This window comes from Mustela erminea, chromosome 12 (assembly GCF_009829155.1).
Source record: "Mustela erminea isolate mMusErm1 chromosome 12, mMusErm1.Pri, whole genome shotgun sequence".
Taxonomy (NCBI): Eukaryota; Metazoa; Chordata; class Mammalia; order Carnivora; family Mustelidae; genus Mustela; species Mustela erminea.
In genome coordinates, this window is record NC_045625.1 from 10,339,995 (window position 1) to 10,362,141 (window position 22,147).

The 22,147-nt window shown below is 60.6% G+C and overlaps 1 protein-coding gene across 1 annotated transcript; it reads right to left on the reverse strand.

Moving 5' to 3' along the window:
* Positions 1 to 2,344: 2,344 nt before the first annotated feature.
* Positions 2,345 to 21,018, reverse strand: ADGRD2 (adhesion G protein-coupled receptor D2). Its single transcript, XM_032308480.1, is given in 24 exon segments — positions 2,345 to 2,458; positions 2,602 to 2,812; positions 3,521 to 3,579; positions 3,930 to 3,988; positions 4,548 to 4,662; positions 4,736 to 4,789; positions 4,903 to 4,947; positions 8,603 to 8,723; positions 9,548 to 9,663; positions 9,754 to 9,887; positions 10,194 to 10,347; positions 10,618 to 10,720; positions 10,915 to 11,018; positions 12,266 to 12,466; positions 14,406 to 14,511; positions 14,928 to 15,051; positions 16,296 to 16,407; positions 17,527 to 17,808; positions 18,083 to 18,168; positions 18,533 to 18,631; positions 19,047 to 19,688; positions 20,011 to 20,223; positions 20,529 to 20,591; positions 20,973 to 21,018. Coding segments are annotated over 24 exon segments (3,363 nt in total).
* Positions 21,019 to 22,147: the final 1,129 nt, after the last annotated feature.

Below are 22,147 nucleotides of genomic sequence, written 5' to 3' on the forward strand. Positions count from 1 at the left end.
CAGGAGGCCTGGGAGAGGCTTGGGTCTTCCTGGGCCTCGGCCAGAGTTCTAGCCCGGCCATGCATCTCAACCGACATCTTGGGAAGAAGGGAACGGTCATTTCATGAGCACCTACTGTATGCCGTCCCCTCATCTCTCTGTCCCTGCGGTGGCCCAGTCAGGCAGGGGCTATGATCCAGGAGAGGGACTAGGCAGGTGCCCCTCAGTCAGGAATCTGCAGGGACAGATTCAAACCTGGGTCCCTCTGACTTCAGAGCGCCGGACATTTCCTCTCAGTCCCTCTGGTGGCCCTGGGCCTGGGACTTCTTCCTGGCTCTCTTGCCTCGCCCACCGCTAGGAGGCAGCAGTGAGCATGGCTGATTTCTGAGACGAGCTGCCTCTTCTGAGATGGCCTTCAGGACTTCACACTCTTTGTCTCATTTTGTTGTCCCATCTGCTCTTCAAAGCCACTTCCGTAGGTGGCAGCTCCAGATTACAGATGAGGAAACCGAGGTCCGGGGGTGGGGGGCGGGTGAAGTGGCCTGTCCAAGATCACACACCAAGAAGGGGCAGAGCTATCACGGCCACCTTCATCATCCCGACCTGACAAGTTCACCCCGGGGCCACTCACGGTCTACTTCAGGCCTCTGTGCCGATTAGAAAAAAGACACCCCCTCTAGGGAGAAGTATCCCTAGGCACACAGCTTGGCAGTGGCTTTCATGCAAAGAAAGTGTGTCCCTTTTCCGCCTGGCATCTTCAGAAGGGAAGCAGATGCTCTGGTTCCCGCCTCTGGGGAGCATCCAGTCCCACGCGAGGCCGCTTTCTGTCATTTTGTGATCCTGTGTGACCCACCACTAAGAGCCAGCGAAGGGGATGAATTCTTTCTCTGGGGCACCAGGAAGTCTTCTCGGGGGAGGTGTCATCCAAACTGGGTTTTGAGGGATGTTCAGGGGTTTGCCAGGTAAGACAAGAGTTGGGGGCAGCATGGGCAGGTGTCTGGGGACCTAAGCTAAGCTTCAGAAGTCTCGACAGCCTCCATCCCCGGAATGAAATACCCAGAACCCTGTCTCTGCATGATGGGCACCACCCCCCCCCCACCAGGGTAGATTTTGTCCCTGTAGACAGCCCAGGTGGTGCCCAGAGTAGAAACGACACAAAAGGCTGTGGGGAGCTACTTGGGCCTGGCTGGGTCCCGGGGCTTCTCTGTGCAGCCCTGCCCCGCCTCCACGCACGTGCACCTCCATCAGGGAGGCTGCTCTGATGCCCCCTGCTGTGCCACATCCTCCACATCCTCCGGCAGCATCTGGGCCAGCCGGAGGTCAGCAGGACAGGGTATGCAGTCCCTGGGCCCCTCCTTCGCCTGGTTTCCACCTCAGGGACCACCTGGTGCCAGGCCCTAACGCTGCTCACCTTGGGCCGGAAACCAGCTCTACCTAAGAAGCGACCCGGACTCACAGAAGAATCAGAATCTTGTCGCTGGCCACGGAATTAGTGGCGGCAGGACCTGGACCTGTAGCCAGAGTGTGAGCTGCGGTCTCCCCGCAGCATGGCCCGTCACACCTGGAGCCTTCCCCCCTACCCCGGTGCCTTCTCTGAACAATCTTGCCTGGGGGACTCCCCCTCACGGTGACTGCCACTCCTGGCCCCCATGCTAACCTTCTGGGGAGACCCTCTCTGAGCCTCTGTTTCTTCCTCTGTACACCAAGGGGTGACGGTGGTCACGGGGCTGAGGGAGGACCCACAGCTCTAAGGCAGGCGGGGGCTCAGTACCAGCCGGGCCCACAGTCGGTGCTGGTAAGTGTAAGTGTTGGCGGCGCCTACCCTGTTGATGAAACCGGGGCTGTCTTGAGTCCCGAAGATAAAGCGGCCCCTTCCCTTGTCCCACCCTCCCATCAGCATCCTGTCCCCCTCCCCAGGCCAGGGTGACCCCCAGGGAGGAACGGGTCACAGGAGTATCGTTTATTACGGCACCTTCCATGGGGCTGTCAGAACTTCAAGGCAGGTGGGAAGGGTGTGCGGGGGACGATCTTGGTCAAAGTTGGGGGGGCCTGAGCTGTGGGGTGCAGCTGCGTTGACACGGCACTAGGCAGGGGTCCTATTGGAAGCAGGGGGAGGCTGAGGCCGCTGTCTGTCCCGCAGGGGCCCCCAGTGGGCCCTTTCAGAGGTCCCCCCCAGGAGCCTGGGGGTAAAGTCTGCACACTCTCTTCTCTAGAAACCTGGGAGGAAGGGGGGTTGCTGAGCTGGCAGAGGATCATGGTGGGGGTCCCTGGAGGGGTCTGGAAACGGAGGTTGGGGGGAAGCCCTCGGGGGGATTCTGGCCCCGGGGGACCCTGGGCAGTGTCCCCCATTCCCTCTCTCGGACCCTCAGATTCTCTCAAAGAACACCTGATGCCCAGAGGCTTTCAGGAAGGGCGGTGGCTGCCTCGTGAGGGACCGGGGCTGGCAGCCTTCGCTCCCCCGCTCCTCGTCTCGGGCCACCTGAGAAGGTCGCGGGGTGCGGAGGGGGAGGGAGGGGCTAGGGCGTCCGGAGGGAGGGCGACGCAGGTTGGGGTCCGGAGGGTGGGGCCGTCGCGGGCCGAGGTGGAAGCGGCTCGTTGCTACGAGCGGCCTTAGCAACGCACCCATTCAGCAGAGACAAAGGCGCTGTCACTTGAGCGCAGAGGCGCCGCTACCGCTCTTGTTCCCACCGGCGCCTCGCCTGCGGGGGTGGGGGGAGGGGCGGGGCGCGGGGGGCTCGCGGGAGCGGGGGCGCTGTCGGCCCCGCGGAAGGCCCACGGCGCGCCGGCCTGCAGGGGGCGCCTCCTGCCCACGTTGCAGAAGGGGCAGTCGAGGCTTCAGGGAACCGGGGACACCAGGCAGAGGAGGAAGCCGGCGGGAGCCTGGGGTCTCACTGACTAGGGTTTCGAATGTGTCTCCGCTTACACCGGTGTGACTGCCCCGGTGCCTCACTTTCCCCATCTGCACAATGGGAGGATAGTTCCCCCAGATCCCCAGGTTTAAAGGAGTCAGCCAACGCGGGGCTTTAGCCCTGAGCCCAGCCCCAGTTAGAGCCGGACAAACAGGCCTCTTGCCCATGCTGGGAAGGACCCCTCGGCCTGAGGCGCGGCGGTGCCTGGCAGGCCCTCCTACAGCCAGCTGTGCTCTAAGCCTGGGGGACTCAGTCTGAGAGAGGCTGACAGTGGCCAGAGGGCCCTCGGTTCCCTTCCCGGCCCCAGCCTCACCCCACTGCCTGCAGGCCCCCATCAGCCCTGTGGTTGGGGAACGGAGCCTGAGAGGGAAGTGCTCGCTTCTCACCAGGTTTGGAAAGTCCTTTCCGCCCAGGAGGCATCAGGGTAGAGGCTCTGAGAGCGCTGGGCCTGGGGGGTGGGCAGGCTCCCGGCTCCCTGCCCCTCCTGCAGCACCCGCTCTGGGAAGGGGTCCCAAACCTATCCCCTGAGTGCACCTCTCCCAAAGAGCACTGCCCTTTCCTGACAGGCCCCCAGTGTGCTAATGGGGGACTTTGGGCACCAGCAAGGAGCAGAGAAAGAGGAAGGGCCCCACAAGCCGTGGGAAGCCGGGTACGCTGCTTCTCCAATCGCTTCCATCCTGGTGCAGTCGGGCTGCAGGGGAGGGGGAAAAGGGGAGCCTCTTGGGGGGGAGAGTTGTACCTGACACCTTGAATGCTGTCAGCTCCACAGCCTGAGGACAGATGACATCATCAGGGGAGGGGCCCCCCACTCCTGCTCCCCCTTGCCCTGGGGGCCCTGGGAAACCTTGTAATGACTCCCCCACCCCCAGTGGCCTTGGCATTCAGGTTCTGCCTGGCGGCTCCCAGGGCCCTGCCACCTGGTAACTGAGGAATGGGGCTCCTCTGATCTCTGGAGGAAGCCCCCCCTCCCCTAGTCCCTGTGGTTTCCTCTACCCTGTGGGACATACTTGCTAGCACCTGCCACCCTCGTCCCAGCCTCACCGGCCTCTCAGGTTCTGCAATGGAGGAGAAGGTTGTGGGGATTCTGGGGCTGTGGGTTCCTACAGAGAAAAACCCTTTTCAGAGACTGAGACAGGAAGCTCACTCTCTGCTCTCCTGCCCTGGACAGGACCTCATTATCAAAGACCCTAAGGATCCACTCAAAGGTTTACTCCACAGATTAATGAAGAAACTAAGACCCAGAGAGGGAAGGTAACATACACAAGGGCACACAGCATGTAAACTAGGAGATGGGACTGAAACTCCTGGCCTAGCCTTGAAGTCATTCAGCCCATGCTCTCTATCTCAGGGCCCCAAACCTCATCTACCCACCTGGCTTTGGAACCCCCAAACCCCCTTTGGACAGAGACCCAAGGAACGTGACCCTGGTCAAGCCCTGCCTCTGGGCAGGGCAGCTGGGGCCCCTGTTCCCTGGTGGTGGTGGGAAAAAATAAGCCACTTCTAAGCCATCCCCCAGGCCCCATGCTTGAAGTCCCTGGGCCTCAGTCTCTTTGCCTTTCAGATGGGCTAATAGGATCGCCATCGCCTTCCCAGCTTTACCTGCGCACCAGGGAAACCAAGGCTCTGGGTAGTACAGACTGGAGGCTGGTGTGGCCTTACCTCTAAGAGCCAAGTGTCTTCGGGCCGGAGCCAAGGCTGCAGGGCTGTCCTGAGCCACCTCCCAGGGACCCAGGGACCTCGGGGGGGACGCTGGGCCCATGGGGCTGGAGCAGGCCTGAAAGGAAGGGGTGTGGCATTGACAGGGAGTGGGACCTCCCACCCCAGGATCCCCACCTGCCAGCACCCACCGTGAATGCCTCTGTTGCCTTTTTCTCCGTCATCCTCTGCAGGGCGCTCCGGACCTGGGGGTTGGGCATCAGGGTCAGGCCTAGGCCCCTCGCCCTGACCCCCAGGCACAGGTGCCCTGCAAGTTAGCCCTGCCCATCCCACCCCCCCAACCACCCATATCCCCAACTCACCTCCCGTTGTAGGCGGCATAGACCAGGAAGATGTACGGCCCCTGGGGACAGACCCAGCATGTGGATGGGTGTCACTGCCTTGGAGCCAGCCCCCTCCACCGCTTGGCCCCGGGGCCACAACAGAGACACACTGAGAGATACCCAGAGACACTGAGAGACACAGGCGGACCAACACAAATCCTACTCTGTCCCCCTCCTGCACTTGGGAGGGGACATCTGTGACATTCTATGGCAGAGAGAACCAGAAGGGGCCCTCCCCTACCTGACCCCATACCTTCAGCCTCTGGCCACAGATAGCCTCTCTGCCCTCTTGTCCCTCTTTGTCCCCTGACTCCCACCTGCTCCTTCCTCACAGCCTCATCATGGCTGCAGGAGTTCCTGAAATCAAGGCTAACTCCAATCTTGGGACAGCAGATGTGTGAATGCATGCTGATTCATGCCTCTAGCTGCGTGTGTCTCTGACCCTCTGTCTCTTCTTCTGGGAAGCAGAAGCCAGGACTCAGCTTCTGCTGTGTGTGAAGGACTCAGAGCAGTGTCTGGGCTGTAGCTGGCTCTTCCTGCTCACACACATGAGGCCCAAGAGGGCCTGGCCACTCACGAAGTACCTTCACACACAGGGTGACCGCCCTCATAACAGCTCCATGCTGAGAGGGTGGGGGTGGGTTAATCCTTCCTGTTGGATGGAGCAGGACCCTAGGGCCTGGGACAGGGGACAGAACAATGAGTCCTAGGCCAAAGTGTGACCCAGCAGGTGGAATTTGGAGCCTAGGCCTTCTTCAGATTCTACCAGGACAGGCCATAGCCCCTGCCCTGAGGCTCAGACTGGAGGACACAGGTTGGGGTCCAGGGGCCCTCTTTGCGGCTTCTAGCTTCAGCCTCAGAGCCTGGCTGCTCCCCCTGGTTCTTAGCCCCTAACTGGGTTCATACCACCCTCCACCCTAAGACAGACCCTGGTGTCCCCCAGATTCCCGCCCCTCCCCACCTCCAGCTAGCCTGTCTTCCCTCTGCAGCCTTTCAAAGAAAGGCAGCTTTCCAAACTCCACCCAACCCCGCCAGCACCTCCCTGCCTAGCATTCTCCGAGGCTCCCTGGCACCCCTGGGATGACATCCGAGCTCCTTACAATAGCTCTGGGGACCCTGCACGGTCTGGCCCCCATGTGCCCTCCTGTCCCATTTCTCACCAGCTCACGTGTCCCCCCCTTCATGTCTCTGCTGGCTCCCCCCATATTTCCCTGACCTAAAACATTCTTCTGTCTCACTGAGTCTCAGCCGAGAATCGCTCCCTCCAGGAAGCACCCTTTCTGTGTCCCCACGAGTGGCTCCTCTGTCCCCAGCCTGCCCCCATGTCCCCTCAGCCTCTCAGCCTCCGCCATGCCCTGCCTTGGGCATGTGGCCCGGTGCTTGGATCCTGGGCACTAGCAAACTCTCTCCAGCACAGAGTGCACAAAGGTTCTCCCGCCCATGGTGCTCCTGAAGGGTGCCCGGAAACCTGGCCCGGGAGCCACAAGAAGACACATCAGCCCTACCGAGGGAATGAGGCCCCGCTGAGCCCAGTCCCTCTGCCCTGGGCCTGCTGTAGGGTAGGAGGGCAGTCCTGAGGGCAGGTCCTGCCCAGCTGATGGCCCGGCCACAGTGTGAGAGGGACACCCGGAGGTGGGCGGGGTGAGGAAGACAGGGAGGGACGGCGGGAGGAGAGGAAAGGCCAGGCGTGGGGAGGGACCCAGAGGACTCAGCCTGACTGGGGAACCTTCCTGGATACTGTGTCGCGAATGGCAGGGTGGGCCCAGGTCATGCGTCCGCTGACCCCGTAAGGCAGCCTTTTCCCTCTTTCAGCAGGAGACCTTGGCAAGAAAGGTCTGTGGCTGACTGGCAGGAGGAATGGGGTCAAGCTCAAGGACAAAAGCTGGGGGCGTCAAGGGTCAACAGAAAGGGACACAGCAGGAGGGCCATGCCAGAGGAGAAGGGGACGGAGAAGGAACCTCAGAGAAAATTCAGAGACAGAGACGAAGAGGCAGGACAAGGGGAGAGGAAAGGAGGCAGGGGGCAGAGGGAGGGAGGCGGGGAGTGGCCACTGCCGTGGTGGCCTTGGCAATGGGCTGCTGCTACCTGGCCACCCCCGGAAGGGGGTGCGGGCACCCCAGGCAGGGTCACAGGCTAACCCGGCAGGGCCCACGTTTGAAGCCAGGATGCTCTGGAGGCGTGGGGCTTGAGGAAGGGCTTGTCTGTGTCCAGGAAGGGGTGTAGCGCTGCCCTCTGTCCCCCACTGCTCAGGCCCACACAGGTGTCTGGGAGCTGCGCTTCTTTGGGAATATCTGGAAGCCCCGTTTTTCTTCATTTTCTGGGCCCGTCTCTGGGCATGGCGCCTCCATGCTCCCCCAGCAGCGGCCCCTTCTTTCCTCTCTCCACTCCCACGCCTGGCTGAGCGTCCCCACGGCCCAGGCCGAGAAGGCGACGTGGACCAGGAGCTGGTAGTCATCACCCACGGCACCCTTCCTCGCTCCCTGCCTCCACCCAACACTTGACGCCTGGCCTTGGCCGTGGCCGGCTCCTCAAGAACACGGCATTTTGTAGCCTCTGTTCCTGCTCTGTCCCTACTGCCTGGAACAGTGTCCACAGCCGACACCTCCTAGACGTTCGACACATACCAGGAGGATAGATGAACGACTGGATCGGACCCTTCCTGATGCCAGCTCCGCCCCACTGGCTGCCGTCCCCCCCCCCCCCTTCCTCCCCTGCTCCTTCCTCCCGTGAGGCTTGGGCCATGACTTCACGGGGTCTGTCTCCTCATGTGTAAGCCCTGTTCACAGACACAAATACAGGACAGAGGCTCTGTCCCGGGCCTCAGAGCACCTGGGCATCTAAGTGGCTGTTAATACCCTCAGGCCCCTTCATCCCAGGAGGGGCAGAAAGGTCCCCAGGAGGACCTCTGGGACACATGGGGTTTGGACAGAATTTGTACCTTATTTCCTGAGCTTTCTTTGTCCTACCCGAGCCACTCCTTTTCTCAGCCCTGACAGGACCTGGGCGGCGTAAGGGCGGACAGCAGGAAGAAGGGCTGGGGGTGCAAGGGAGGCTGAGGGGAAGGGCAGGGGTGGAGAGGCCCTGCTTGGACCCACCTCCCTCCCAGCACTCAGGCCCCTGCGGTGTGCCTGTCTGTGTCTATGTCTAGGTCCCCCCATAGGACCGCCACCCCCCTGAGGACAAGGACCGAGTCTGACTCCTCTCAGAGACTCTGGACACAGGCCCATGGGCGCTGAGTGTTGTCCTCCTGACACAGCCTCTCCTCACTGCTGTCCTCACCAGTGCCCCACAGTGGGCGCCCCCACCCCGAGCCTGAGGGCAGAGATCCCAGGGGTCCTGCGCCCCATCATTGGCTTCCTGCTGAGGCCTGAAGTGGCTCTAGCGCCCGCCTGGGGCCTGGAACCGCTGCCACACCCCTGAGGGTCTGGACCTCAGCTCCCTCAACTGTAAAATGGGCACAAAATCCTCCCTGACGTGCTGCCTCTTTGATTCGAGGGTTGGTTCCCACTCTCGCCCTCAACTTCTTGCCTCTTGACAATGTCCCCTAGTCGCTGTTGGTGCCTCCCATGACCGACAGGACACTCCTTTTCCCATCTGCTGACAACCCAGGCCCTCCCTCTGAGCTCCGCTACGCGTCAGAGCCCTGGTCCCAGGAGGTCCAGGGCCTAGAAGTACCTGGAAGGAATTGAGGCCCACGGCGGCGTAGGCCCAAGCCGGGCTGAGGTGCACCAGCACGCCGACCAGCCAGGTCAGGCCCAGGACGGGCAGCAGGACCAGCACCGGCTTCACCATGGCCCTGCAGGAGAGCAGGCCGGGCTGAGAGAGGCCAGGCTGGCCTGGGAATCCCTGCAGGCTGCTGGGTAGGGCGGCACATGGGAGGGGCCTGGAGAGGCGGGTCGGACGTGCAGACCGGGGACCGCTGCTCAGGACTTAGGTGCAGCTGGGATCTTCAGCGGGACTTGGCTGTCCCTTCTCAGACCCAGAAGTGGTTGGCACTGGGGAGTCCCAGTCCCAAACCTGGCTCAGAGGAAGGGTGCAGCTGCCCAGAGGGAGGGCTAAGGACTGGGGAGGGGAACCAGGTGGCATGGAGTCCACAATCTTCCCTTCTCAGGGACCCCTGGGGCCCTCTGGCTTTTCAGGGACTCATTGGCTGGGGCTGCCCTGCCCTTGGCAGAGGACGGGGCGGGGAGAGGAAGGCCAGGGGCAGCCTCCTTTCGGCAGGACATGGCCCTGGAGAGTGAGGAGAGTTCTTGCAAGGGTAGGGACCTAAATCCTCACTCTGAACCTAAACTTCTGGGGACCGCCTGATGGAGGGGTCTCCCCTACCTTGTCCCTACCAGGCCATCTGTGCTATCAGTAGACAGTGAGCCCCCAGGACAGCGGCTTGTGTCTACAAACACCTCCCACCCCTCAGCACTTAGGACTGATTACTGCCCCCCCAGGTGACTTGCGAGGTCACGGGCTCACCCTTGTTCACACACATGAGCATGCCACACCTGCTCAGGTCCCGTCTTGGCCCCGCCAGCACACATAGCCTTAGGACAACATCCTGCCACCATAGACTCGCACAGGCCTCCATCCAGTGAGCCTCCTGCGTGCTCCCCCACTTCTGGGCCTCACCATGTCTGGATCCTGACCTGCTCCTGCAGGCAGGGCCGTGGGCTCAGCATGCGGGCACGGCGGCGGGCGCTGGCCACAGTGACCATCACTACGCGAACCAGGATGCACGTGTTGGCCTGGAGACCGGGCGTCAGCGGGTGAGAGGGCCTCCCCCTTCCCCAGTGTGACCTGCCCACCCCGCTAGGCCCCCAGGTCACCCCGCTCACAGTCAGCACAAAGAGCACAGGCCCCACAAAGGCCCAGATGATGTCTGTGTGCACGTTGAGCCAGCAGTGCCCGGCCGCCACATAGTCATGGGGAGACAGGGCCAGGGTGACGGCCACAATGGCCACAGGCACACCTAGGAGAAGAACGAGTGTCCCTCGGACCATGCCTCGCAACCTGTACTCTCCCAGACCCGGCCCCGCCCCCAGGACCTGACCCGGCCCCCAGGATCTGGCCCCGCCCCCAGGACCTCCCCACCCCGCCCCGCCCCGGACCGGCCACCCAGGGCTGTCCGTGGCAGCAGGTGCACTGTGGGCACGGGGAGCTCTGGTTGGGGCTTTGGATCCCAGGTGGAGACGGTGACCGGAGGGTGTCGGACAGCGAGAGGACGCATGAAGCAGACTTGAGAACAGAGCAGGAGCGGGGAGCAGGGGGGCATCACCCCAGCCTGTGGTATAGTAGAGCGCCATCCGGGGGCCCGGGTGCATGCTCACGACCACCACCTTGCTCCAGAGCAGGAGGCCCTCCACCAACATCCAGGAGAATGCCACCAAAAAGAGGAGGTGCATTACAGCTGTGACGGCCACACAGGCCACCTGTGGGTGGGAGGGTGGCAGAGCCCCACCAAGGCCAAGCTGTGGGCGCAGCCCAGCTCTGGATCCCACGCCCGCGTCTGGCACCACCAACGCAAGGATGTATCCGTGGGGAAGGTCTCTGGACAGCGCCCCCCGCCCACCTCCAGCATTCGGGGTTTTGTTCATCTCTGGGCCATGCTCCCGCCAGGAAATGGAGCCTAGTGAAGTGGGGGGCAACACAGAAACGGCTGGTCCCCCCTGAGCTCACAAGCACACCTCCTGGGTGCCCACCTTATTGGCCTTTGCCCACTCGCTGGCCATGAGGAAGCCCTCGGCTGAGGCCAGGGAGAAGGTAAGGTTCTTGTGGACCGTGGCTCGCTCTGACTTGGGGACCCTGGACAGGCAGGGGTCGGTCAACAAGGTCACCACTAGCAGCCCCCACCCACTATCCGCCCCTGCCTGCTTGGGTCCCTGTGGGTGAGCTAATGAAGACAGAGAGGGTGGCTTCATGGGGGCCCACAGCCCTAAGGGAGACCCCCGACCAGGGGCTTCTTGGACAAGGAGGGACTCAATGGGAGCTCGTCTCACCCGGCTGCCAGGAAGAGCAAGAACGTGGTGGCCAGGGCACAGAAGGACACGCCGCAGCCCACAAACGAGAGTGTCCTCAGCAGTGACTCCTCCTCAGCACTCCTCTGCAGGCCAGCCGAAGACCCCGGAGGACAGTAACCCCATCACGGTCCCGACCTGAGCACACCGAGTCTCGCCCCGACCCAGCCCAGCAAGGCTCCCCAGACCTCCTTGTCTGCGGTGACGCAGGGGTGACAATGGCAGCAGCCGGCAAGGCCAGGCTGACACACAGGAGGCACTTAATACAAGAGCATTCAGGCTTACATACAGGAGGCACTTAATACAAGAGCATTCACCTGTCCTCTCCTGCTGGCTCTCCCTAACCTGGCCCTGGCCGGTCCTGCTTTTGCTGATGTCAAAGGTCCTGAGAGCCCTGGCTGGGAGGTGACTGAGGCAGCCACAGGGAGAGGATGGCATGTCACAACCCCCCAACTGGGGGGAGGGGGCATGGAGCTCACACGCAAACATGGCCACTCTCTGCTTTTACAGGACAAATGTGTCTGTAGCACGTTTCTCTAGTGTGCTCCCCAACACGCCGAGGAACCCTGGCTAAGAGACTGTGTCACTCAGTCTCTTAGCAAGTGACCCCTCCGAGTCCCTTGTCAGCTCTAGTGAGCACACCGGTCTGGCTCTGCTCTTGGGATTGGGTGTAAATGCTGGGTCTTTCCAGGGGCGTCCCTTGCTTTGGTCTCAGTTACTTCTGACCTCATGTCAGCCACGGCTTCACCTGTGGGCCCTTCGTCGCCAGCTGAGACCTCTCCCACCCCGAAGCCCTCAGTCCCGTGGCCTGCCCCACTCACCTCTGAGATGACTCCCTCACCCCTCCGGCTGCCCAGGCCTTTGTCCCAGACCACCTCCTCCTCCTTTAGTCCCGTGTCCTCCATTGGCCCGCTGTCCCCCCATGCTCAGGGCCTGCCCCCTGCCCGCAGACCCCTTGAGGCTCTCTGCCCCTCCAGCTCACTCCTGGCACCAGAGGGCGCCCTTGGGGCAAAGCCAACACCTGCTGAACACATTCACGACAGATAGGACCCATAGGATCGCCATCTGAGCGCCTGAGCATTCTGGGCTCTGACTTCTGCCACTTGTCCCTCCATCTTTTCCACTCCTGGGCCCGGCACAGGCAGCTCCAGAGACGTCGAAGTTCTCAGATGTGTCGGAGTCGGCCTGCCATTTCTAGGCTCCTTGCCTTTGCTCAGACTGGCCCTCTGCTGGGGATGCCTTTCTGTTCAGTTCTTGGTCACCCTTTAAGACTTGGTTCCGACATCGCCTCCCCCCACGCCCCCCGTCCCAACCCTACCTCCCTGGGACTCACCTGAACGTCATACACCTGCAGCAGGACCGCAAAGTTGGTGCTGTGGTTGCAGAAGCAGGCGGTGGAGGCCTCGTACAGGGCGGCCACAGAGCAGCCAGTGGTGGCCCATGAACCCCCTGTGTCCGGGCTGGGGGAGGGCAGGGAACAGAAGGGCTCTTGAAATGGGAGGGACGTGGGGGTAGGTGGCAAGCAGGGGACAGCCTCTCTCCAAAGCTTGGGGCCCATCATCGCCACTCTGCCTCTAACCAACTTTGCGACTTTGGGCGAGCCTCTGCCCTTCCTGGGGCCTCAGTTTCCCATCTGTAAAATGGACTTAACACTCTTAGGGATGATAGGGGGCCATGGGGCCAAGACCAGTGATTACAACTGATTAATGGCATTAATTACTAAGTGACAGTGACCGACGTTCAGCCAAGGATCCAGGGCTGGGAGCTGGGGCTCATCTCTGAACCGTCTTCCGCTCCTTCAAACATTGAAGCGCCCTGGCCTGGGACATATCATCAAGTCTAACACCTATTTGACGGATGGGTCTCTCCCTAGGCACCCCACAGAGTGAGCTCGTGTATCTCCCATGATGGGGAGCTCACTATCTCCTGGGTCACAGCTTCTCTTGCTCCAGCTTGTTCTGGAGTTGGGGAGGGGCCCGAGGCAAGACAGGTGGTGACTGGTGACCCCAAACACACCTCGTCCTCAAGCAGAATGGATGGCTTAAAAAAAACAAAAACAAACAAACAAAAAACCCCCAAAAAACTAACACCAAATTGCCTTGATTAAAGAGCTGGGAAGTTGAAACTCACCTGATACTGAAGTTCCAGAAAGCACAGACAGGCTGCACCAGTCTCAGTGGGAAGGCCTGAGGGCAGGAAACAGGGACAGAGCAGGCGTGTGAGTGTATATGGGGGGCCTGGGGCAGGGGTGTGGCTGTGTATGGAGAGCGGAGACCAGGAGGGTGCAGGGGGATGGGACACAGCATATACTCTGGTTCCATTTATGGGAAACGCTGGAAAAGACAGAATCTACAGTCACAAGAAGCAGATCAGGTGATTCCCTGGGGTGAAAGGGAGGGAAACCTGCCTGGCGGGAGGACACAAAGAAGCCCGTTGGGAATGTGGAAAGGGTCTTTACCTTGCTTGGGGCAGTGGTCCCTGAGTGTATATGCGGGTCAAAACCCACCATGTTGTATAGTTAAAATGGACACTGCAGTGTAAGGAGATTGATTTTTTTTTTTTTAAGATTTTATTTATTTATTTGACAGAGAGAGATCACAAGCAGACAGAGGCAGGCAGAGAGAGAGAGGGAAGCAGGCTCCCCGCTGAGCAGAGAGCCCGATGCGGGCCTCGATCCCAGGACCCTGAGATCATGACCTGAGCCGAAGGCAGCAGCTTAACCCACTGAGCCACCCAGGCGCCCGGGAGATTGATTTTTACAGTCTTGGGATGACATACCGAAGACGATAAACTATGGGGGGTGTGTATGTGTGTGTTCGTGTTTAGGATTAGTGGTCGTGGGTAAAAGTCAACTTTAGATTTCTCTGAAACTAACGTTGCAAAAGCAGGAAGGAATGTGTGTATTTCACGTGATGAAATGAAGCAAGGTTTTTTGGTGATCTTTCCAGATCAGTTTATAGAAAAAGACCTGTTCCTTGCATAACCCTAGCGGATGGACGATTCCAGGGTGCAGCTGCGTATGGCTTTTTGCCCAGTCCCCCTTGGTGGACGCTTGGGCTCTTCCAGGTCTCAGGAGCACATGGCCGTGCAGGTCTCTGCACATGTCCCTGGATGCTCCAACAGGAACCACCAATGTTTCGAGTCATGCACACCGATAATGAAATCCCAGCTCTGCCGCTTACAGGCTGGGGCCCATCACAGCCCCTCCGCCAAGCTCACTCTTTGTTCTGTCGAATGGGCAGTTGGAGGATTACATGGATGTTGCTTATTTAAGTCCCCCAGCCCAAAGTGAGTGTGTAATAAACCAATTCCCTTCAGGTCCCTGGAAGGCAATGGTGTGCCTTGGGAATGAGTATTTTTCTTGTACATTTTTAGACCTTGGTTCAAATGAATGCATGTTGGGGAAGGGGGACAGCAAACCAGGATAAGTGCAGTGGGGTGGCAGTTACCAGAATTCCCCCCCTTCCCAGTACCTGGGCCTGGTGCTGCAGGTGAAACGTCACGGCTGTGCTGACCTCCCCGGTCTCATCCCATACCTCAGAGGAGATGATGGCCGAGCCCAGCCGGGTGCTTAGAAACCTGTGGGGAGAAAGGGAGCTTTTAAGGACACCAGCTGGCTGCACAGGAGAGGTTGTGGATGGCCTGGATATGCAGAGATGACACCCTCTGTGTCCAAAGAAACATCAGGAAATGTCCCGTGCTTGGAATTAGGGCATATGAGTTCCAGTTTTGCCTTGGGGACTTGCTAGGAAATTCATTAAGTCCTGTCTTCTCCCTGAGTCTCGACACTGAAGCCTGGACCCCAGACAGCGGTCGAGCCAGGTTCCAGCGGCACGCCCAGCGTTGTGAGTGTTGGGGATGGGGGAGAATTTGGTTCTGGGTGCTAAAGGCAGATTTGCCTCTCAGAATCAGGGCTCTGGCATGGGATGGAGGCCTGGCCCTTCCTGGGGAGGGGATCCAGACCCTCAGCAGCCTACTGGCTGGGCCCCACTCACCTCTGCGCCTTGCTCGCCTCTTCTGAGCTGTCAGGGGTCTGGGGCTCTAGTCCGGGCTCCCCTAGGGTGTGCTGGAAGATACTGGAGCTGAACCAGCTGTGGATCACGGTGACTCTGGAGAGGCCTGGCTGAGTGGGAGGGGGCCCAAGACCCCACCCTGTGTCACTTGTGTGAGCAAGTGCCACGGGTTGGCCCCGAGGGAGATGCTCTGCTCACCTTACAGACAGGGAAACCAAGGCTCATAGAGATTAATTGCCTTCCCAAAGGTCATACAGCTAATAAGTAGTGGAACCGGAATTCCAACCAGCCACGGCTCATGCGCGTAACCCTGCAGCTCTAAGGCCCTTTGCTGCATGTCCTGATCCTCCCGCCCCGGGCGGCAGCAAGCTGAGGGCCTCCTCCACCCCGCTTCCAAGAGGCAACGTGTGGTTCAGTGGAGGAGACTCAGCGAACATCTACGATGCGACAAGTGCTTTTAACCTCATAATCACCCGCAAGGCAAGTACAAAGAGGACAGTCTTCCAGGCAAGGAAACAGGCTCTGAACGGTGAGGTGACTTATCCAAAGTAGCCGAGTTAGCAACACGAGCTGACCCAGACCCCAAGAGGAACCCCCTCTCCACCCCACCCTCCGTACCCACCTTTCCTGAGGAGCTGCTCCACTTCTCCCGCGGGGATACGGATGTGGCCGGGCCCCTCCGGATGTCCACGGGGCATCATGAACACACAGCCCTCTCTGCTGGCCTCCCCCAGGTGTAGGCGCCGCACCTCCAGACCTGGGATCAAACAGGGCTGGGGGGCTGGACCTCCGGAGGGAGGTCTTTCTGCCCAACCAGCCCCCGTGGGAGGGTCGGCTTCCCCTCTCCTTCAAGTCCAGAAGAGGGGAATCACTGAGAGGCGTCCCTGGGGACCAGGATCCGAATATCAATACACCCCAGAAACCAAAGGGTTCCCAAAGGACACAGGTTTTTGCCAAAATTCCAACTGTGAATCCACAAACACTGAGAGTGTACTGGGGTCTGGCCTGAGAGGCTGAAATGAGTCAGAGACGGTCCTGGTACTCAGGGGGCCTCAGGAGGAAGGAGGTCTGTGGTGACGACCACAAAGGCAAAAAGATGTGTTTGCGTATGGGGTGTCGGCAGAAGGAGGAAATGACTGTCAGGAGAGCTAACACCACACGAGGCTTTCTGGAGGAGCTGAGGCTCCAGCAAGGTTCTGAAGGATAGATAGGAGTCTGCTAGGAGGTCAAGGGAGAGAGGGCATCTGAGGGAGGGCACGGCGCGGGCAAACGCAGGAGACTGAGTAGAAGTGACGGAGGCTAAGAGATGTCTGAGCTCCGAGGGCCCAGCTGGGTGGCTCGCAGGCTCACCGGCTCCATGGCGCTGGATACGCAGTCCCGGCTGCTCGGAGGTCAGCACGGTGCTCAGCACAGGTGCCAGGCGCTGGACACTTGCCACCAAGGCCATGGGGCCGCCGACCACCTGGAAGGAGCCACACCTCAGCTCTCTCCCGCTCGGCATCCTGCTGCCACCCGCCCTGACCGGTCGTGAACGTGTTCCCAGGGATCTGTGAAGTGGCCGCCCTGCTCCAGACCCTTGGTGGCTGCTCAGGGCCTCCAGGATCGAGTCCTGGGTCCTCAGGCTGGTGTCTGAGGCCCGGCCTCATGGGCCTCCTCTGGTCTCTCCGAGCCTCTCCTGAGCGGTCATCGGCGCTGGCCCAGGCAAAGGCCTCCCAGGGCTCCGTGCCTGCCGGCCGCTCGCTTACCATCTGGGCACCCTCCGAAGCTCACTTCCCCAGGGGAGCCATTCCCTGGAACCAGGGCCGCCTGTTGTGTCATCTCCAGCCTGTCCCCAAGCCTCGGGCCGGGTTCCGTCCTCTCAGGCCAAGAGGCACCACATGTGCTCTTCCTGCCCCCGAGACTTTCCAGTGATGTCTATGACCCCTCGTCTCTCCCTTCTCTGGGCCGACTGCTCCCAAGCCTACAGCCACGTCTGCCCGAGGATGTTTCCGACGCCCTTGCCATCTGGATAGCAGCTGTCCTGTTCTCCTGAGCGTCTGGGCTGCTTTGGAAGACAAGATGGCTGAACACTCAGCAGAGACGTCCTCCCTCTTAGGGGGGCTGCCAGACTCTTGGATATGGGGGAGGTCCTTATAGATTAGTGGCTCTTATTTTCGACTGTAGAAACTATTCTTCAAGCGTGGTTGTGTGTGGGAGTCCAACTTCCATAACAGATAAAAGAAGAACTTCTGGGGTGCCTGGGTGGCTCAGTAGGTTAAGCGTCTGCCTTCAGCTCAGGTCACAATCCCAGGGTCCTGGGATCGAGCCCCACATCAGGATCTCTGCTCAGCGGGGAGTCTGCTTCTCCCTCTTCCTCTGCTGCTCCCCCTGCTTGTGCTTTCTCTCTCTCTGGCTCTCTCTCTCTCTCTCTCTCTCATTTTTTTTTTTTTTTTTTAAAGAGGAGCTTCTTTTGATAGACGGAGAGATAAAGCTTAGCAACGGGTGCTGACTGGCCCATGGCTACACAAGAAGCTGGAGGCAAGGACGGAATGGGAGCCCAGGCCTCCCCCACCGCCCCCACCCCAAGCCCTGCCCGTCTCACCTCACTGACTGAGAGCCACGTGCCGGCCAGCTGCTCCTCCAGGACCAAGCTGGCCACGGACACGATGCCCTGGCCAAGCTGCTCCCAGGGTCCTGTCAAGGGGTCTGGCTCCTCAGCCCCGAGGGCTGTCACCCTCTTCAGGAAGTGGATGATGGCCAGCAGTGCTGTGGGCCCCAGAGGGGCCGCCTCCTTTGCCAGGACTCTCTCCAGGATACCCAGGAAGATGCAGGCCTCAGCCGGCGACAGGTGTCCATGGACTTCAGAGAGAGGGTCCGGGAGGAGCTGTGGGCAGAGGAGCTCCTTGCAGCAGGTCTGGCTGTTAAGAGGGATCTCCTAGCGCAAGCCACACTTGAGCCCCACTAGGGTCTTCTTGGTGGCCCATGTCAAACATAACACAAGCCCCCAGCTCTCAAAGGCTCCAAAATAGGGAATATGAACAATCTTGATTGCTGAAGACATGTTAGGTGGGTGTCCCCTTTGTAGGTGAGGAAGCTGAGATGCAGTTAGGTGACCCAGAGTGTGCCCAATTCTTCAGCTCCCTGGATGGGGGGCTCACCACAGTGGTGTTGGCCAAGGCATTGACTCGGCTGATAACATCCTGGCCAGGCCATGACGGGGCTTCCTGCAGCCGCTGGTAAGTCTCTGCAAAGGAGGGGAGGCCAGGCTGGGTCCCGAGCGACACAGCCCAGAGGTGCCCCATCCACCATTTGCTGCTCTAGGAGGAAGAGCATGTTCACTGCTACGTGTCTGGAGCCTTACAGTGTTCTAGATGGGGAAACTGAGTCATACAATAGCAAAATCACTTGCCCAGGGACACACAGCTGGGATTCACCTCCAGGTCTTTCTGGCCCCGACCTCGTCCTGTAGTTTGGACTCCAAGGAGGCCCTGAAGCTTCGAGAAGATTCTGAATTCCCAGTTCGTGCTAACTGCTTACTCCCCCTCGGTCTACACTTGTCCATACCCAGCCTCCCCTTCCGCAGAGCCCTGGGGACTGCCAGGAATCACCTGTCCGGTAGCAGCAGAGGAAGGGCCGTGGTTGAAGGCAGAGCGAAGAGCCCTCAGTACGGGATCCTGGGTTCCATGTAGGGCACTCCTCTGAAGGCACTGGCAGGGATGGGACAGGGGTCAGGACAGTATCGTGGCTCCCCAGGAGCCCCTGTGACTCACCGGCCTGTTCGGGCTTTGAAGGCACTTGTACACCTTTGGGGGGGCCAAAACGCACAGTCCCTGACTTAGGGGGGCAATATGGGAACCTGGGTGAAGGGTGCTGCAGCCAGCACAAGGTGGGGCAAGGCAGCTAAGGGGTGAGCCTAGTCAAGCCACTCGGATTGGGTATTTGCCGGACCGGTTTAGGGAGGGCGTGACCAGAGCTGGGCGTGGCCAGGTTCGAGAGACGTGGGCTGGGTCGCGAGCTTAGAAGGGAGCCTGCGGGAGCCAGGGGCGGGGCCCAGCAACCAGGGGGCGGGACCCAGCAGCTGGTGGGCGGGGCCTAGCCGCCCAAAGGCGGGGCGGGCCGTACCCGGACAGAGAAGGCGCACCGGCAGGGGCGGCAGCAGCGAGGGCATGACGTCCAGAGCGCCCAAGTCCCAGCGGAAGAGCAGGCCGCCGACTGGCGGCGCGCAGGCTCGCGCCCGCCGCAGCTCCGCGGGACTCAGCGCCCGAGCCCACAGGTGGAAGTCGGTGAGGTTGCCGCTGAAGGCATCGCGCGCCGAGAAGCCGCCGCCCAGGGAATCCTGATCCTGGCCCAGCACGAGGATGCCGCCCGCCGGCACCGGGTGGCCCGCGCCCAGTCCCCGCGCCCCGGCGCGCCGCCGCCCGTCGGCAAACAGCGCCCAGCGCCCGCCGCGCTGCTCCCACGTGGCGCACACGTGGTGCCAGCGGCCGTCGGCGCGGAAGGCGGCGAGGAAGGGCGCGTGGTGGCCGCGCACCACCAGCGCCGCGTGCACCGCGCCGCCGGGCTCGGCGAAGGCGCGCAGCTGCAGCGCGTTGGGCAGCGCGGGCGCGGCGAGGGAGAAGAGCGCCGCGGGGTCGGGCGAGGCGGCGTCCCACTGCACGTGCGCGCACGCAGTCAGCGCCCCCAGCGCGGGCAGGGGCCGCCGCAGCCGCGCCGCCCTGTCCGCGGTCCGCTCCCCGAACACCAGCGCGGCCGACGTGAGCGCGCCTGCGGGGACACGCGGGCCGGCCCCTCAGTGTCCCCAGCGGCGCACAGCCTCTGGCAACCCACTGGCGCAGCTGCAGGGCCCCCTGTGGGCTTTGGGGCATCTCCCTCTCTCGGGAAGGAAGAAATGGGGGCTCCTGTGCTCATACCCATGCGGCCAACCCTCTATTTTACTCCAGGACAAGGGAAATGGAGATGCAACGGGGACTTCTTCTGAGCTCAACCCAAGAGGACTATCACTGTGGGCCCCATCTTTGGAGGTCTCCAAAGCCTCTGCACCCCCGCACCCCCGCCTCCTCCTCCCAGGTCCTGGGCCCACACTCACGCCTTTTCGGGGCTCTCCGAAGAGAGCCCTCTTTTTGGCCCATCCAGATGGGGTTGGGCAGCCGTAGAGCCAGGGCCCCAGCAGGGGGCGCGAGTGCCAGGTGGCCAAACCTCTGCTCACAAGCCTCTTGAGCCTGCCACCAGGTCAGGTGCTGCCCTGGAAACTTGCACACCCCATCTGCCGTCTCCACAACCTCCCCGGGACCCACTGGAGCTGCAGGGTCAGAGGAGAGAGTGTGGGAGAGCGGGGTGTGGGCCATGTGCACTGAGCTGGGAGTCATTCGCAGCTCAATGCTCTGTGACCTGTCAGGTCTAGTCCCTTTGCTGAGCCTGTTCTGTCATCTCTTTGGAGCCAAGAATAAGATGGACACGGTTGAAACTTTCCGTCCAGGGTCCGGGGATGATGGGGCTGAACTAAACGGCATCTCCTCCCTTCCTTTGCCTTAGACGCCAATGCACCAGGTGGACCACAGGCTGGCTGAGCTGGAGGACGGAGGAACCCCTCTGGGACCCTCATACCAACCTGTGACCCAGGAGCCCCTTGATTCAGCTGGTGAGTTGGAGAGGGTCCCAGAGAGACTCCTTATCTGAGAAAGAAGCAGACAGTTTGGGGCTGGGTCAGTCAGTTACTGATTATTTACTTCATGCTCCTGCAGGATGCGTTGGAAGCTCCAAGCTCTGAGTCAGACCTGGGTTCCAGTCCCACCCAGAGGGGATCTTGGGCAGGGAGTTTCACTGCTTTGAGTTTGTCCTCCAGCCCCCCTCCACTCCCCCCCTCCCGCCCCCCCCCCCCAGGAATTAACAAGCTGTTGATTGAATGTAAAAGGTGCAGCAGCAGTGGATGCTTTTACTCTTATTCTTGCCAAAGGCTTATCTCGTGTGACCTTCACAGTGACCTCAGAGGTGCCCACTTGGAAGTCAGCAGCTTTGAGTCCCCTTGGCCGCCCCACCCCCATCCCCCACGTTCACGTACCAGGAGGTAGACTAGGCAGTAGCACCAGAAGGCCATTTGGAATCCAGCAGGGACAGGGGAGGGACAGCAAGGGTCACAGATGTGGCCACTGTGGACTGAAGAAGGAAAAAAGCAAATGAACATTCAGCGTCCTGATTTGCTACCCGCTCTGTCTCCTGCAGGGTCATCTTCCCCCAGGTTTGGCTTCCAGAATTTACTGGGCGGAGAGCCCAGGATGGGAATCTACTTGACATTTGCTTGCACAAAAGGATGGTCTCCAGGAGCCCTTTCTAGGACCACAGCTGGGAACGCTGTAGCCCTGGTGAGCTGGGAACGGCTGGGTGTGGGGAGGGAGGGCAGCAGCAGCCGACTGGCCAGAGAGAGGTGGAAACCGAGCACAGGATCCCTGTTAGACTTCCTTGTGTTCTTTTGGGCTCACAGCTTGGCATTCAAGGCCCTGCTTCATGAGGCCTCTGCTGAGCTCGCTGGTCTCACCAGTCTCCCTATCCACCTGCCTCCTAGCTCCCCTGCAGTCACCTTTCCCCTGTCCCCCAAGCTGCCCCCATTTCTCCAGGCAGCATCTCTTCTCCAGATTTTGGGGTGCGCAGTCCCTCTTGCCTGGACTGGCCTTCCACTCCCTCAGGGGCACCTTCTACAGATCAGCCTGCCGTCACGGCCTCCACCTGCACTGATGGCCACATGCTGCTGTGAGCTGAGGATACCCTAATTGTGGGTGGCTTGGGGGTCACTCTTAGCAATCTGGGGGGCTTTAGGCCTCCTGGGTCTCTACTCCAGCAGTGGCCGAGCACCAGTGGGTCCCAGAAAATACTGGAGAACAAAGAATGGTCCACTGTGTCCCACCAGTTGGCTTCGTGCCAGCTGGACATCCGGAGCCATCCCCAGTGACAATTCATACCCTTTCCCCCTTTCCAGATAAAGTGCCTAAGTGTGGAAATCAGACCCATTCCTGCACAGGAATACACGGGGGTTCACACCTGGATTCTGAAAAGCACCAATTTATTGTCACTTTCCCCCTTTAAAAAAATTAATTAATTAATTAAAATTAAGTGGGCTCCACACCCAAGATGGAGCTTAAACCCACCACCCCGAGATCAGGACTTGCATGCTGTACCAAAGGAGCCAAGGAGGTGCCCCACTTTCCCCCTTTTTAAACAGCACCTGTACC